Raw genomic sequence first — 12,389 nt, 5'->3', positions numbered from 1 at the left:
TCATCTGTACAAAAAAGTAAGGATGTATCTGTCTCACCTCCCTATTCCCACCATCTAGATCCATTTTATGAGCAATGTCCAGCTTGGCATCAATCCAATAGATCTTGTCCAGGGAGAAATCAATGACCAGATCATTGGGCCAGCCCACCAGGTGGTTTTCTATGACTCTCCTCTCTGACCCGTCCATTCCGGCTACCTCAATCTTAGGTTCATAACCCCAATCAGTCCAGTACAGCAGACTGCCAGCAAGAAAATGTCAACAGTCAGGACACAACCAACATCCATAGTGTTGAAAGAGATACAAACAGTAGTCAAGCTAAAAAGAAAAAAATTCATTGACTGATGCTAATCTTACACAGAAGAAATGATGCTACTGTGATGCCCTTACCCATTTCTGGGGTCCACTGCTATGGCCCTTGGCTTGTCCAGGTTGTCACTCAGCAGCACAGTCTGGTGGGCTCCGTCCATGGTGCTGACAGAGATGGTGTTGGTGCCTGCATCTGTCCAGTACAGGTTCCTCCCCACCCAGTCTACTGCCAGGCCGTCTGGGGTCTTCAGTCCTGAGGGAGAGTTCTCACAAACTTAGGATATTCATTCAAAATCTGTGGAGCTATCTGATCTGACAGAGGGAGGTCGCAATGTTTTGGACCACTCCCTCAAGCACAGATTCAGCAGTTCTTTCTGCTTTCAGAATTTAGTTGTCCATGAAATCTTAATGCATTGTTTTGGATACATTGTAGGTATTTTCACAAGAGAGTTTGTCTGGAACTCAGTCCTTACCTGTTGTAACCACTCTCCTGATGTCTTCTCCCCCCAGCTTGACAGAGGAGATAGTCTCATCAGACACATCGGTCCAGTACAACCTGACAAGGAACAAGAAAAGATACAAAAGAAATTCTTTCTTACCTCTCAAAAGAAGTCTTTTAAATTTTTTTCTATCCTAAGCTTTTTTGTCTTCAGTAACAAGAAGTTCATTCCTACATGCTTGTTCTCTACTTTGTCAGACCTATGAACATAGGCACGATGAACAATGCCTTATATATGAAAATAGACCTCACCTTTCCTCCAAACTGTCAAAGGACAGTGCAACAGTGTTCCTGAGGTGACTGACAACAGAGCTGTACTGGCCTGTCCTCAGGTCTTGGGTACGGATGTCGTTTCGGGAAGATACCACGAGAACTGGATTGGGGCCTGCAAAATAGAATATTCTAGGTCAATATTGCTCCATGTTGCTCACATTTGCTCAGTCATATGGTCTTCAAATATTTTCCAGCACAGTTGCATCACAATATGCCACCTGATAGCTCTGTTCCAAATCCTAATAACTTTTCTATAATATTTGGATGAAAAAAGGAAAACACTTGATAGAAAGCATGATGATGACTCTCGCTATGGTTTGTTAGAAATAAGAAGCCAGTTAGTTGACAGGTACACTGTAGGAGACCTACCTTGCGCCTTGCACTTTGTTCCCAGTTCCAGCAGGTAGCCATCCCTACAGCTGCACCTGTAGGACCCCTTGGTGTTGTCACAGCCTTGACTACAGCTGCCAGGTGTAGCACACTCATTCACATCTACAACAGGAGAACATGTAAAACCATTGTGTTAATAGTGTATGTAGGAAATAGTAGTTGTCAGGTGGCTTGATAGATACAACCATCTTGACAAAAACTTGAACAGTAGAAGTCAAAAGAATAAAGTCCACAGATCAGGTAGTTTCTACTGGTAATATTTGTCAGGGCTGCTGGAATCATTTTTACTATGATACAATAGAAAGAACAGAACACTAAATAGTTAGCACCTTCACATGTGACATTGTCCGAGCTGATGTTGAACCCTACATGACAGTGACAGAGGGGGCCTTCAGGTGTGGGGTAACAGTCAGCTGGCCCAGCACATGGGGATGTCTCACACAGGTGTGGACCTGAAATACACAAAGTTTACTACATGGTGCATTTGTTTCAAAATCCTACTGATTCAGTTCATAAACACAATAAACTCAAGGATTATAGAAATAATCATGTTTAATGGCATTTCCTTACCACATTTGCCCCCTTCGTCTTTCCCATTCCTGCAGTTGGAAGTGCCATCACAGACCACCTGTAACTGCACACACAGGCCATCCCCACAGGAGTACCCCTCTGCACAGTCCACAAAATCACCTAACAACATACAGGACATATTCAAAATACTACATCCAGACATGCTACATATAAATGCATACATAACAGCAATGCCATACAAAGGTCTCAACTATGGGTACCCTACAGTAGCAGTCAGTACCTGTGGTGCAGTCCTGTTCATCTGCACCGTCACTGCAGTCCTGGTCTCCATCACACTTCCAGCGCAGAGGAACACACTCCCCGCTCCCACACTGCAGCTCCATGGGGTGGCACGCCTTCTGAGCTACAGGTGTGAAGGCAAACATAAGAATGTATATAGCAGGTGGAAACAGTTTATCTGTTTGCAGTGTCAACTCAGTTGGTCTAAAAAAGTTTTCAACACCTTGCGGGAGCTACAGTGCTCACGATAGATTGAAAGCCTATCCTGAGTGAAGGAAGAACTTCCAGAAAGCAGCTCAATGAACTATTTCTTTTAATCACTTCACACACACATATTCAAAGTTCACTGCCTTTGTACTAGTCTGTTACTTACTGCAGTTGCTCTCATCAGAGCCGTCTAGGCAGTCGTTCTTGAAGTCACACAGCCAGACATTAGGGATGCAGTGGGAACGGTCGGCACACTGAAAACCATCACAGTCTGGGGCTGCCGTTATGCCTGTTGAGAAATTCCACAAGAACATGGAACAATTGTCTGTGACCTGCAAAGCTACATTTTATAACTGATAACATGAGATAGTGCTACCAATAAGTGTTGGGACATTATTTGTACCAGACAATCATGTCAGGCAGACAGAAGACTATAAGACAAGAAAACATCATGTCTACATGCACACCCAAGGACCTATGGTGTAGCCATTGTATGCACAGATCTAGAAAGCAGGGCATGAAAACACAATACAGAGGTCTACAGTTTTGTGACTTCAATTTGATATCAGAGAAGGAAATATAGTTACCACAATCTGCCTCGTCAGACCGATCCTCACAGTCGTTGTCCCCGTCACATTTCCAACTCCCCAGAATACACTGTCCATTCTCGCACTGAAACTCACCCTCATTGCAGCCCTCATAGTCTGGGAAGGGAGGAGTAAAGACACATACATATTACAGTTAAACAATTCAATTCAGACTTTCTTTTTTAGCAGGAGACAATCAATCTAACAGAAATTTCTGGCAAAATAACTGGCAGAAATACTACACCTCAAAGGTGTTAACCTATCTTAGATCTAGATCTGGAAGTTGACCACATATAAAGTGATCAATTTTCCTGAATAAAAATAAAGATTCTGAAGTTATGTTATTTCAAGTTAGCTTATGTATGATAAAAAAGGAATTAAAGAATATACCACAGTCCTCTTCATCTGAGCCATCTGAACAGTCAGTGTCATGGTCACAGTGCCAGGTCTGGGGGATGCAGTGTCCAGACTTACACTGGAACTCACAGGCCTTGGGTTCAGCTGGACAGGGCATATCAGAAATACTCATGACTTTGTTTCCACTATAAAGCGGTCAACTAATCTTGAATTACACAAAATCAACAGGAAATGTTGGATCTTGAAAGTTGAAAATTGCTCTTAATGTTTTTTCATGTTAGGGCAAAGAAGAGTTAAGCAAGTAACTTGAATTTTTTTGAAATCCAAGGAAACAAAAGCAGTCAGACAAATCTTAACCTACAGTATATATAAAAACTAGGTAGGTATGCTAGATAAACTTTTCCATTAACTACCACTAGTAACCTCAGAACCAAACTTGAGTCTTCTTATGCCAAATTGTCTTCAAACCAGAACTCTAACAGTTTAGTCACAACTGCATTTTGAAACATCTGTTAATAGAGAACTTGAAATAAAAAAAAACTGTTTAAATGGGATCAAAAAAGTGAACGGTATGAAATTCAAAGGTAACATTTTGGAACTTGAAGTTAACACGCAAGCCTTAGGATTTCATTTTCTGTTGCCACCAATAAAACGAGCCAAACAAAAAGTGTGAATACCTAACAGACATCTATTATTAAATGAAATGGCCCTATCTAGAGTGCAGGTTAATTTTCGTAAACAAAAAACTTCTCCATTGAGTTTTGAACAGGGAACCTGTGATACTAGAAGATATGACTCAACTAGTTGCGCGCTTGTTCCTAGTAGTGAAGCGTAGGGTCGTACCACATCCTCCCTCCTCGTCCGAGTTATCAGGACAGTCCCTGTAACCGTCACACCGCCACGACATCTGGATACATGGGTAGCCCTGCAGACACTGGAACTGGCCGGCTGGACACGTCACCGCTCCTGTATATATATTCACCATATACTTCTATTTGTCCATTCATAACAGTGGTACCTCACAGCTGCATTTAGCTCACAGTTTGAGTCAATGCTATATACAACATTGCATCAGGTTTGCCTATATTACTAATTTACAAACCTTTTTAAGTTATCATGCAAGAGAAGCCGGTTCTAATGCAAAGGATACAATATAGCTTGCAATGAATACAACATTGAATACAGATTTCAGTGTTTCAGAACAATATGTTGCAAATCTGCTGCCTATTCTTCTTTTCTTTATTGCTGTACCTCATGGTCCAGAATATCATGCCAACAAGTCATTAATAGTGCAGACATGCGATTAGTCCACCACACATCATATACAGTTTCAGTCAGATGTTTCACCAAAGGTTGCTTTGTTTCAATTAGATAAATATACATAATGTCATCATTTTGCAATGGCTATTCCTGGTGAGTCATCAAAACTTACCACAATCAGATTCATCAGAATTGTCGGTACAGTCATTATCAGTGTCGCAGACCCAGTGAGAGGGGATACAGCGCCCATTGGCACACTGAAATTTGTCTTCACCACAATTCTCCACTAGAACCAATGAACAAAGGGGCAAGCAAATGGCAGAAAAGACAGATAAGGGCAAATTACTGTTGAGTTCAAGTAAATTGAAAAACATTCAACAAGACAAAACAAGACAAAACTACAGATCAAACACATAATCTAAATACTACTTTCTAAAACAGTTGAATAATTCTACTAGACCGAAGGAGAGATGATTAAACTTTCCCTACCAGTACTGGAACAATGGAAATTTTAAGATGAATCAGCAGTAACAAACAGTATAACAGCTAACCGGTAGGATCGGGGAACAGTGACTGTGGGTCCTGACAGGTTGTCCCATCATGCAGCTGCCAGCCAGTAGGACACATGCAGGTGTAACCCTGCGGCTGTGTGGGGGACAGCAGACACAGATGGCTGCAGGTGTTCCCATCTCCACTCCTGCAGGGGTTAGGGGCTAGAACAAAGGGTATATGGGGATAAATACATGGCAAAACTTGCTTAGATATATCATTAGGATGACAAAAATGTATGACCAGAAATGTGGCAGATATAAATTTCATTTTATCTCATAAAACTTGTGTTTAGGTGCAAGGTTACAAGACAACTGAGGCATCCTGCTGCTCTCTGCTTGCAGGGTAATCTAACAAGATCATTCACTAGTCACCAATATCTTTCATGACCACAATCTACAGGTAGCCTACCAATGTAACATCTATCATTCTATGACGGTTAGACATCCAGGTAAAGAGATACACAAGAAAACAGTACCTTCAATCTGGTTGAGTGGATGAACCATCTTCACCCCAGTGGGTTGCTGGGCCCTGACCAACACGTACACCCTGTCTCCTGTGTACTTGTGCGCCAGCTTGACTTTGTTGGTTCTGTCGTCACTCCAGTACACCAGGTCTTCAAACACAGCCATGGAGAAGGGCTGCCCAACGTCCAACCCTCGGATCAGGTATCTGTTCTCCCCACGCAGGTCTGTGGACTCTAGGACCTGGAAACAGAACAGAGGCAGATAAAACTTGATCCCCATCTTTAATGCTACAAAATTCTTATAGATGCCCCTGACCTAACAGAATGTTCATAAGATGAATATTTTGTGTAGGTGTGAAAAGGTTACCTTGAGTTTGGAGTCCATCCAGAAGAGCCTGTTGGAAGGATGGTCCAGGGACAGGCCAATAGGCCACAGGAGCTTCTTTCTCACGATCATCTCTCTGCCTGATCCATCCATGCCAGACATCTCAATCTTGGGAATCGCACCACAGTCACTCCAGTACATGTTCCTATGGAATTATTATCATCATGGAATGAGAACAAATCAACAAAGCCAACAGAATTAAATATTCTAAATCTTAGATTGGTTAGATTTTCTAGCTAATTTCAATGTTGGCAAAGGAGAAAATTGAGTATTAGTGTCTATTTTAGCTGAGAACGTAGGGAAATTTTCAAAACATCTGTAATGCCCAACTTTACCTGTTCTTTGGGTCCAGTACTAGGGCCTTGAGCAGTCCTAGAGAGCTCACCACACTTGTTTTGTAGAGGCCCTCTAGTGTGGATACTGCAATGTACTTTTTGGCTGAGTCTGTCCAGTATAGGTTCTCTCCCACCCAGTCAACAGCAAGGCTTTCCACCTCACCAAGACCTAACAACACATATGATATAATATCATCAATGTACTAGTTTAAGACAAGTTCGTGATCTAATAATGTTTGCCTTTTGCTTCATAGCCATTAAAAACCTTGAGAAAATTGAAACCTTGTGACCTTGTATTCAGCACCATAGACAGCACCTACAAAATTCAGCACCAAAGACAGCACCAATAATAATTTCTAAATAGACAGCACTTGTCAAGCAAGCTCTATCTGCCTGTCAAAAGAGATGGCAATCATTCAAGTTTGATAAGAAGGTACCACCTTACCTGTAAGAATAGTTTTATTGCCTCTTCCATCCAGACCTGCTGACTTGATACTGCCAGACTCCACCCAGAACAGATTCTGCCGAGCCAGGTGGTAGTCCAGCGCTGCGGGGCTGCCCACCCCCCTAACCACGGGCATGTAGTCTGTCCTGTTGCTATGGTGAATGTGAACAACCTTTCTGATGCTGCTGGTCTCAGCAACAAGTAGGTACGGCTCTTCTCCTGAAGATGTTAAATTATTGAATTTGTTAAGAGGCCATCAATATTTCAAAATATATTCCAAGAAACAAGCATTGTTCTCAGCAAACAAGTTCTATACAGTCAACCTCTGTAAAGAGTTGAGAGTTTAACTGTTAAACATGATCCAACACTCACCCATGGCCCGACAAGTGCTGCCATCTGGTTCCAACTTGTAGCCGTCCGCACAGGAACACTTGAAGGAACTTTCTGTTGCATCACACAGCTGGCTACAGGCTCCGAAGTGTAACACACAGTGGTCCACAACTGGATACAAAAATAAAACATGGTTGAAAAAGAATGACACACATTATTGAGTGGATCTGCTGCTGAAAACACTATATACCAAAATTTTAAATGTTTATGACACTTCTCTTCAGCGTACAACAGTAATATCAACTTAACATTTTCCTGGGAAACTGAAGAAAATGAGAAAAGATTTTTTTCTCACCACATTGAGTTCCTTCGTCACTTCCGTCAGCACAGTCCTCCTGACCATTACACAGTAAGGCTCGGTCGACACAGGAGCCATCTGAGCAGGTGAACTGGGTAGCCTTACAGAACGGCAACACTGGGGGGTAAGAGGAGCCTGTGCAGGGAGCAATACAACAATCACATTATATGTCATTACAATTTGACATGAAACAATGTCTGAAAATTAAATACTTGACTCATGCTTTATATGGATTCTTGATTGCTAACATCATTGTACACATTCTAAAATGCTTCCTCTAGCCTATTATTATGCTATGTATAGTACGTTGATAAAAGTTAGACATCCAGGTAATAAGATACACAAGGAAATTGTTCTTCAAGCAACTGAATAGTTTTTCTTGTGAACTATGTATGATACATATAACTTTGTTATGTGATCAAATCTTTATCCTTCCAGCCCTGAGTTGATATGACTTCTAATCCAGACGTACCACAGTTTTGTTCATCAGTGCTGTCCCTGCAGTCCCTGTCTCCATCACATAACCAGGTGTGGCTGATACAGAGGCCGTCGTCACACATCACCTGGCCTGGCTGACAGGTGTGCACACCTGGGAACAGGACATGTTTAAGGGCACGACATTAAGTATGAGGTCACCATGAGGTCATTACACAGGAGACAAATAATCCAGCAGACTTCGAGTTGAATTATTTATGTACAAGTTAGTCATGGATATTGTCTGGCCTGCTATGTTTCAGTCTACTGAGGAAGACCAGAGTGACTGGTCGAAAGCTCTAGGTGAGAGAATTTTTTGTGTTGGACCAAAAGTTTTAACTTTAAACATGTAACTACCAACACAGATGAACTTTCATGATTGTAAATGTATAATCGTTTTTAGACTGACACCTCTGTAAATAGCCTCACAATTCAGCCCTCCACGGCTGCCAGGAGGCATGTATGTCTTGTAAGACCTAATAAACCAGTCTACTACTACTACTAACTACTACTAAATCCCTTACGAAGCATTTATCACATGTACACATATTTACCACATTGGTCCTCATCCGTGCCATCCTGGCAGTCCTTCTCCCCATCACAGTGCCACAGACTCTCGATACACTCCCCACTGGCACACTGGAACTGGTGGGACAGGCACCCACTCCCACCACTGGTAGCAACATCTGGGGAGGCATTTATTGAAAACCATTTCCATAAACATTAACAGGCAGGTCTTAAGTGCTTGCATATAAAGCAAGTTCACAAACTTTTCAAGTACTGATTTTGCAGGACTAGGACAGCTCACAAATTTGCTTACAAACAAATTGATAACAAGTGTAACATGTATAATACATTTTCTCAACAGTTACATTCCAATCAAAACAGCAGGAAAGATTCACATGTAGTTAGAAAGGGATTCAAATTTTACATGTGACCCTAACCCCAACCTTAGCTTTTAACATCAATACCACTGCAGACCATCCTATTACATTATTGGTCAGATATTGTTTTTAGTTTTACAGTCAGAGCTGTGTAGACCGTGATCTTTATCAGTACTGACCACATCCAGCCTCGTCACTTTCATCTGGACAGTCAAAGTCGCCGTCACACCTCCACCTGGACGACACACAGCTCCCGTCTGAACAGGGGAACTTGTCCTCACCACAGCCGTCTGTGCCAGCTGGGCCCACTTCCCTTTCTGTTAACAACATGGACACAACAAAAACATCAATAGACAAGGAAAACATCCTCTTCTACAAACATGCAGACTAAGAAATTATGTTTAAACTTTTTTTTTTTTAGTATTCAGTCTTAAAGCTGTTAATCATGCTATTAGATTTAAACAGTTCTAACATTGAGATAGGAAACTTTTGGGTACCACTATTCCCTCTGAAAGGAAACTGCCAAAGGACCATAATATGTCAGCTTCAGCAGGGTAAGTTCTAAGGGGTAATGCTACAAAATAAGAGTTGAAAAACAGTCATTATGTGTTAAACTGTTAAACCTTAAATACTAGCTATAAGACACGTTGGACTTTTCAGTAGGGCACTACTCTCTAAACAAGCTACTCTAACTAATCTAAGTTATATGTGGTTAGTAGTAGGTAGAAATAATTTGTTGAACTTAAGGTTGTCTATTGAGAGGAAAACCTTTATCTCTAGCTAAGACATGTGTGACTCTGACCTGACAGTGTGCAATTGCTTTCATCCTCTCCTTCTTTGCAGTCAGCTGTACCATCGCAAACCCAACTTGTGGGGATGCACCCACTGCTACATAGGGTTCGGGTAGGGCTACACGTTACAGCTGAAACATCCCAGAGAGTTTATTTAAGCTTGGGCTTACAGTACGTGCCAAGCATGTATATTGTCATGCAGATTTTACAGATAAAATGAGACCCAGATAGGCCTACAGGTGAGCTGAGTTGAGGAAGGTGGGCTACCCCATGGAGGTAGCATTAAAGCATAGCACAGCAAAGGAGATAGGCTAAAGGCATGTCAACCAGAGAAGCTACGGTAAAACTTCCTACGCTCAAGAAGGATTGCAATAAATCTTTATTAATTCAGCAGCTGCTGATGAGGCTTGGAGTTCAAATTGCTACTGAGATGTCATTGGCTCATATTTGGTCTGTGCTGAGAATGAAATAAGAATGAAATATAGTCGCTGTGGAAAATAAATAAATAAATAAATCATAAATCAATGAATAAATCATAAATCAATAAAACATAAATAAGCAAAGTATATAAAAGTGAAATTGAAGTTAAAAACAACTAATAACTTTCAACTCAAACAACACACAAATACAACAAAAAATAGAAAGGTAGTGCATTACACTTTACTTGAGTGATATGGGGGGAGGTAATACAAAAGCTATACATGTAGTATTTCTAAATTAATAATGTGTCATTAATTGCAGCTCTATAGTACTTTTTTTAAAACTCCTTCCACATTGTCCTTATTCCCCTATCTAGCACTGCCACTAGCCACTATCCTGTGTAGTCCATTGCTCCTCAAGACCAACTCTAGTGAAATTGTCAAAATGTCAATTGTTGAGAATACCCTTCACTTATGACACAGATCAAGAGAGATGTCACCTAAAACCTCTGAACTACACCTCTTAGGGACAAGCAACAATGTGGCGGTACAAGAAAACTTGAAAACAAGAAAACTTAAGAGCTTTCACTACAACTTTCCCTCTCATTCACTTACTACAGTTGTCTTCATCGCTCTTGTCCATACAGTCTGTCTCGCCATCACACAGCCAGGCCACTCGAACACACTCCCCCGTCCCACACTGCCAATAGTCCTCCCTGCACTCCGAATGGTCTGGCAACAAAACAAAACATCACATGCCCTTATTAGTGCAGGCTTCTAAAGAAATTTCACATGACATAAGAATTCTCTATCAGTCAAGAATGGCTACATTGATCAACCAGTATGAATTTAAGCCCTTGAACAAATCAAAATTATTTTTGTAGGTAACATCTTGTCAACAATTCAAACATCCATTCCTTCATTGGTTTATTCAAGCTTGAAAACTTGCTTTGATGCACAAAGACATTTTATCGCATGTAACATAAAGACAAAATACATACAGCAGCCTCGCTCGTCTGACCCATCTGAGCAGTCTGTGTTGTTGTCACACCGTACAGAGGAGGGGACACAGTCTCCTGTGAGGCAGCGGAACTGGTCTGAACTACACACAGTGGGGGTCATGTCTGAAAAAACAGCAAGGGACTATAATAAGGGTACAAATGTATTTCTTCAAAATAGTATATCAACTTTTAATTAATAGCATGACAAAGTTAAACTGGTATATGGGAATAGATACCTAAAAATCGTTCATTAGTAGAAAGTTCAAACTGATGGTACCAACATATTTCATGGCAAACTTCCTCTGAACATATTTGAAAAGTTATCAACTGAAATGGTTGAAACAGGAGTTATTCGATGCCCAAATGGACGTCATCCAAAAAAGGGTGAATCACATGTGTGCCAGGCAGCCTGATTGTCCTACCTGGGCACCCCACCTCATCCGAGCCATCCTGACAGTCCGGTTCCCTGTCACATCTCCAGCGGACCTTGATGCACTCCCCACTGCCACAGTGGAAGTGGAAAGGGTGGCACTGCCAGGTTTTCTCTGGGGTGGGAAACAGATCAGTTGAATTACAGTCAAGAAAGTCTGATGGTTCTAAGATAACAATCCTCTGTGTTCAATCATCTAAAATGGTACGACTTGGAAAGAACTGGGGGGAGTGGCTATCAAGGAAAAAAATGTAAAACATGTAGACTAATTTAAAAACTAAAATGCATATTTGCAAGGGACAAGCATTCACAATAACAGTAAATCACTGGTCTGAATTTGATTACCTGATATTAGTGATAAGGTTTAACTGATCACACTATCACAAAAACCACAGCATACTGATTCTTATGTTGTCAAATTGTACCTTTAGACTTATTGAAATACACTAGAATAGTTGCATGATACAACAAAACAATAATGTAATAGCAAGACCCACCACAGTCTGCCTCGTCGCTGCCATCAGGACAGTTCTCCTGAGTGTTACACCTCCAGGCCTGGGGGATACATGACCCGTCTCCGCACTGGAACTGGTCTGATGAACACTCCGCCAAACATCCTGAAATACAGGAACATCTTTATGAGTAGATTTTCAGAGCTTCCAGAGCTACATGGCTGGTGGAAAGATTATTGAACATTCCTCACATGAATTTTCTCAAAATTTCCACTTTCAGAAACAGCAGCACTCTGGAAAACATGTCTATATTTCTCTCCATAGCACTTAGGTATAATATTAACATGTTGAAAGTAGCATTAAATGTGGCTAGAAGTGGA

At 41.3% G+C, this 12,389-nt stretch overlaps 1 protein-coding gene across 5 annotated transcripts in view; it reads right to left on the bottom strand.

Moving 5' to 3' along the window:
* The window catches only part of LOC109466104 (prolow-density lipoprotein receptor-related protein 1-like), a 28,713-nt gene that overhangs the window by 12,565 nt on the left and 3,759 nt on the right, over positions 1 to 12,389 (bottom strand). Inside the window, exons 1-27 of one of the 5 annotated variants that reach the window (XM_019763732.1) lie at positions 12,055 to 12,087; positions 11,550 to 11,672; positions 11,128 to 11,250; positions 10,742 to 10,858; positions 9,096 to 9,233; positions 8,587 to 8,718; positions 8,031 to 8,147; positions 7,556 to 7,693; positions 7,243 to 7,371; positions 6,871 to 7,089; positions 6,426 to 6,594; positions 6,073 to 6,235; positions 5,718 to 5,946; positions 5,242 to 5,403; positions 4,863 to 4,976; positions 4,232 to 4,396; positions 3,464 to 3,574; positions 3,074 to 3,190; positions 2,653 to 2,775; positions 2,281 to 2,403; positions 2,040 to 2,159; positions 1,799 to 1,921; positions 1,449 to 1,571; positions 1,059 to 1,191; positions 781 to 863; positions 389 to 560; positions 38 to 239 (exon numbers count right to left, since the gene is read on the bottom strand). In XM_019763732.1, the coding sequence (XP_019619291.1) occupies positions 38 to 239; positions 389 to 560; positions 781 to 863; positions 1,059 to 1,191; positions 1,449 to 1,571; positions 1,799 to 1,921; positions 2,040 to 2,159; positions 2,281 to 2,403; positions 2,653 to 2,775; positions 3,074 to 3,190; positions 3,464 to 3,574; positions 4,232 to 4,396; positions 4,863 to 4,976; positions 5,242 to 5,403; positions 5,718 to 5,946; positions 6,073 to 6,235; positions 6,426 to 6,594; positions 6,871 to 7,089; positions 7,243 to 7,371; positions 7,556 to 7,693; positions 8,031 to 8,147; positions 8,587 to 8,718; positions 9,096 to 9,233; positions 10,742 to 10,858; positions 11,128 to 11,248 (3,543 nt within the window). In that variant the 5' untranslated portion in view covers positions 11,249 to 11,250; positions 11,550 to 11,672; positions 12,055 to 12,087. Of the gene's footprint in view, positions 1 to 37; positions 240 to 388; positions 561 to 780; positions 864 to 1,058; positions 1,192 to 1,448; positions 1,572 to 1,798; positions 1,922 to 2,039; positions 2,160 to 2,280; positions 2,404 to 2,652; positions 2,776 to 3,073; positions 3,191 to 3,463; positions 3,575 to 4,231; positions 4,397 to 4,862; positions 4,977 to 5,241; positions 5,404 to 5,717; positions 5,947 to 6,072; positions 6,236 to 6,425; positions 6,595 to 6,870; positions 7,090 to 7,242; positions 7,372 to 7,555; positions 7,694 to 8,030; positions 8,148 to 8,586; positions 8,719 to 9,095; positions 9,234 to 9,718; positions 9,839 to 10,741; positions 10,859 to 11,127; positions 11,251 to 11,549; positions 11,673 to 12,054; positions 12,088 to 12,389 lie in introns of those variants that run through there. The other 4 variants (XM_019763728.1, XM_019763729.1, XM_019763730.1 and 1 more) reach the window with 4 other exon arrangements.

This window comes from Branchiostoma belcheri, unplaced genomic scaffold (genome assembly GCF_001625305.1).
Source record: "Branchiostoma belcheri isolate BF01 breed outbred unplaced genomic scaffold, Haploidv18h27 scaffold16, whole genome shotgun sequence".
NCBI classification, from domain to species: domain Eukaryota; kingdom Metazoa; phylum Chordata; class Leptocardii; order Amphioxiformes; family Branchiostomatidae; genus Branchiostoma; species Branchiostoma belcheri.
Note: the sequence above shows the minus strand (reverse complement) of the source record. Positions and strands in the feature narration are given on the sequence as shown.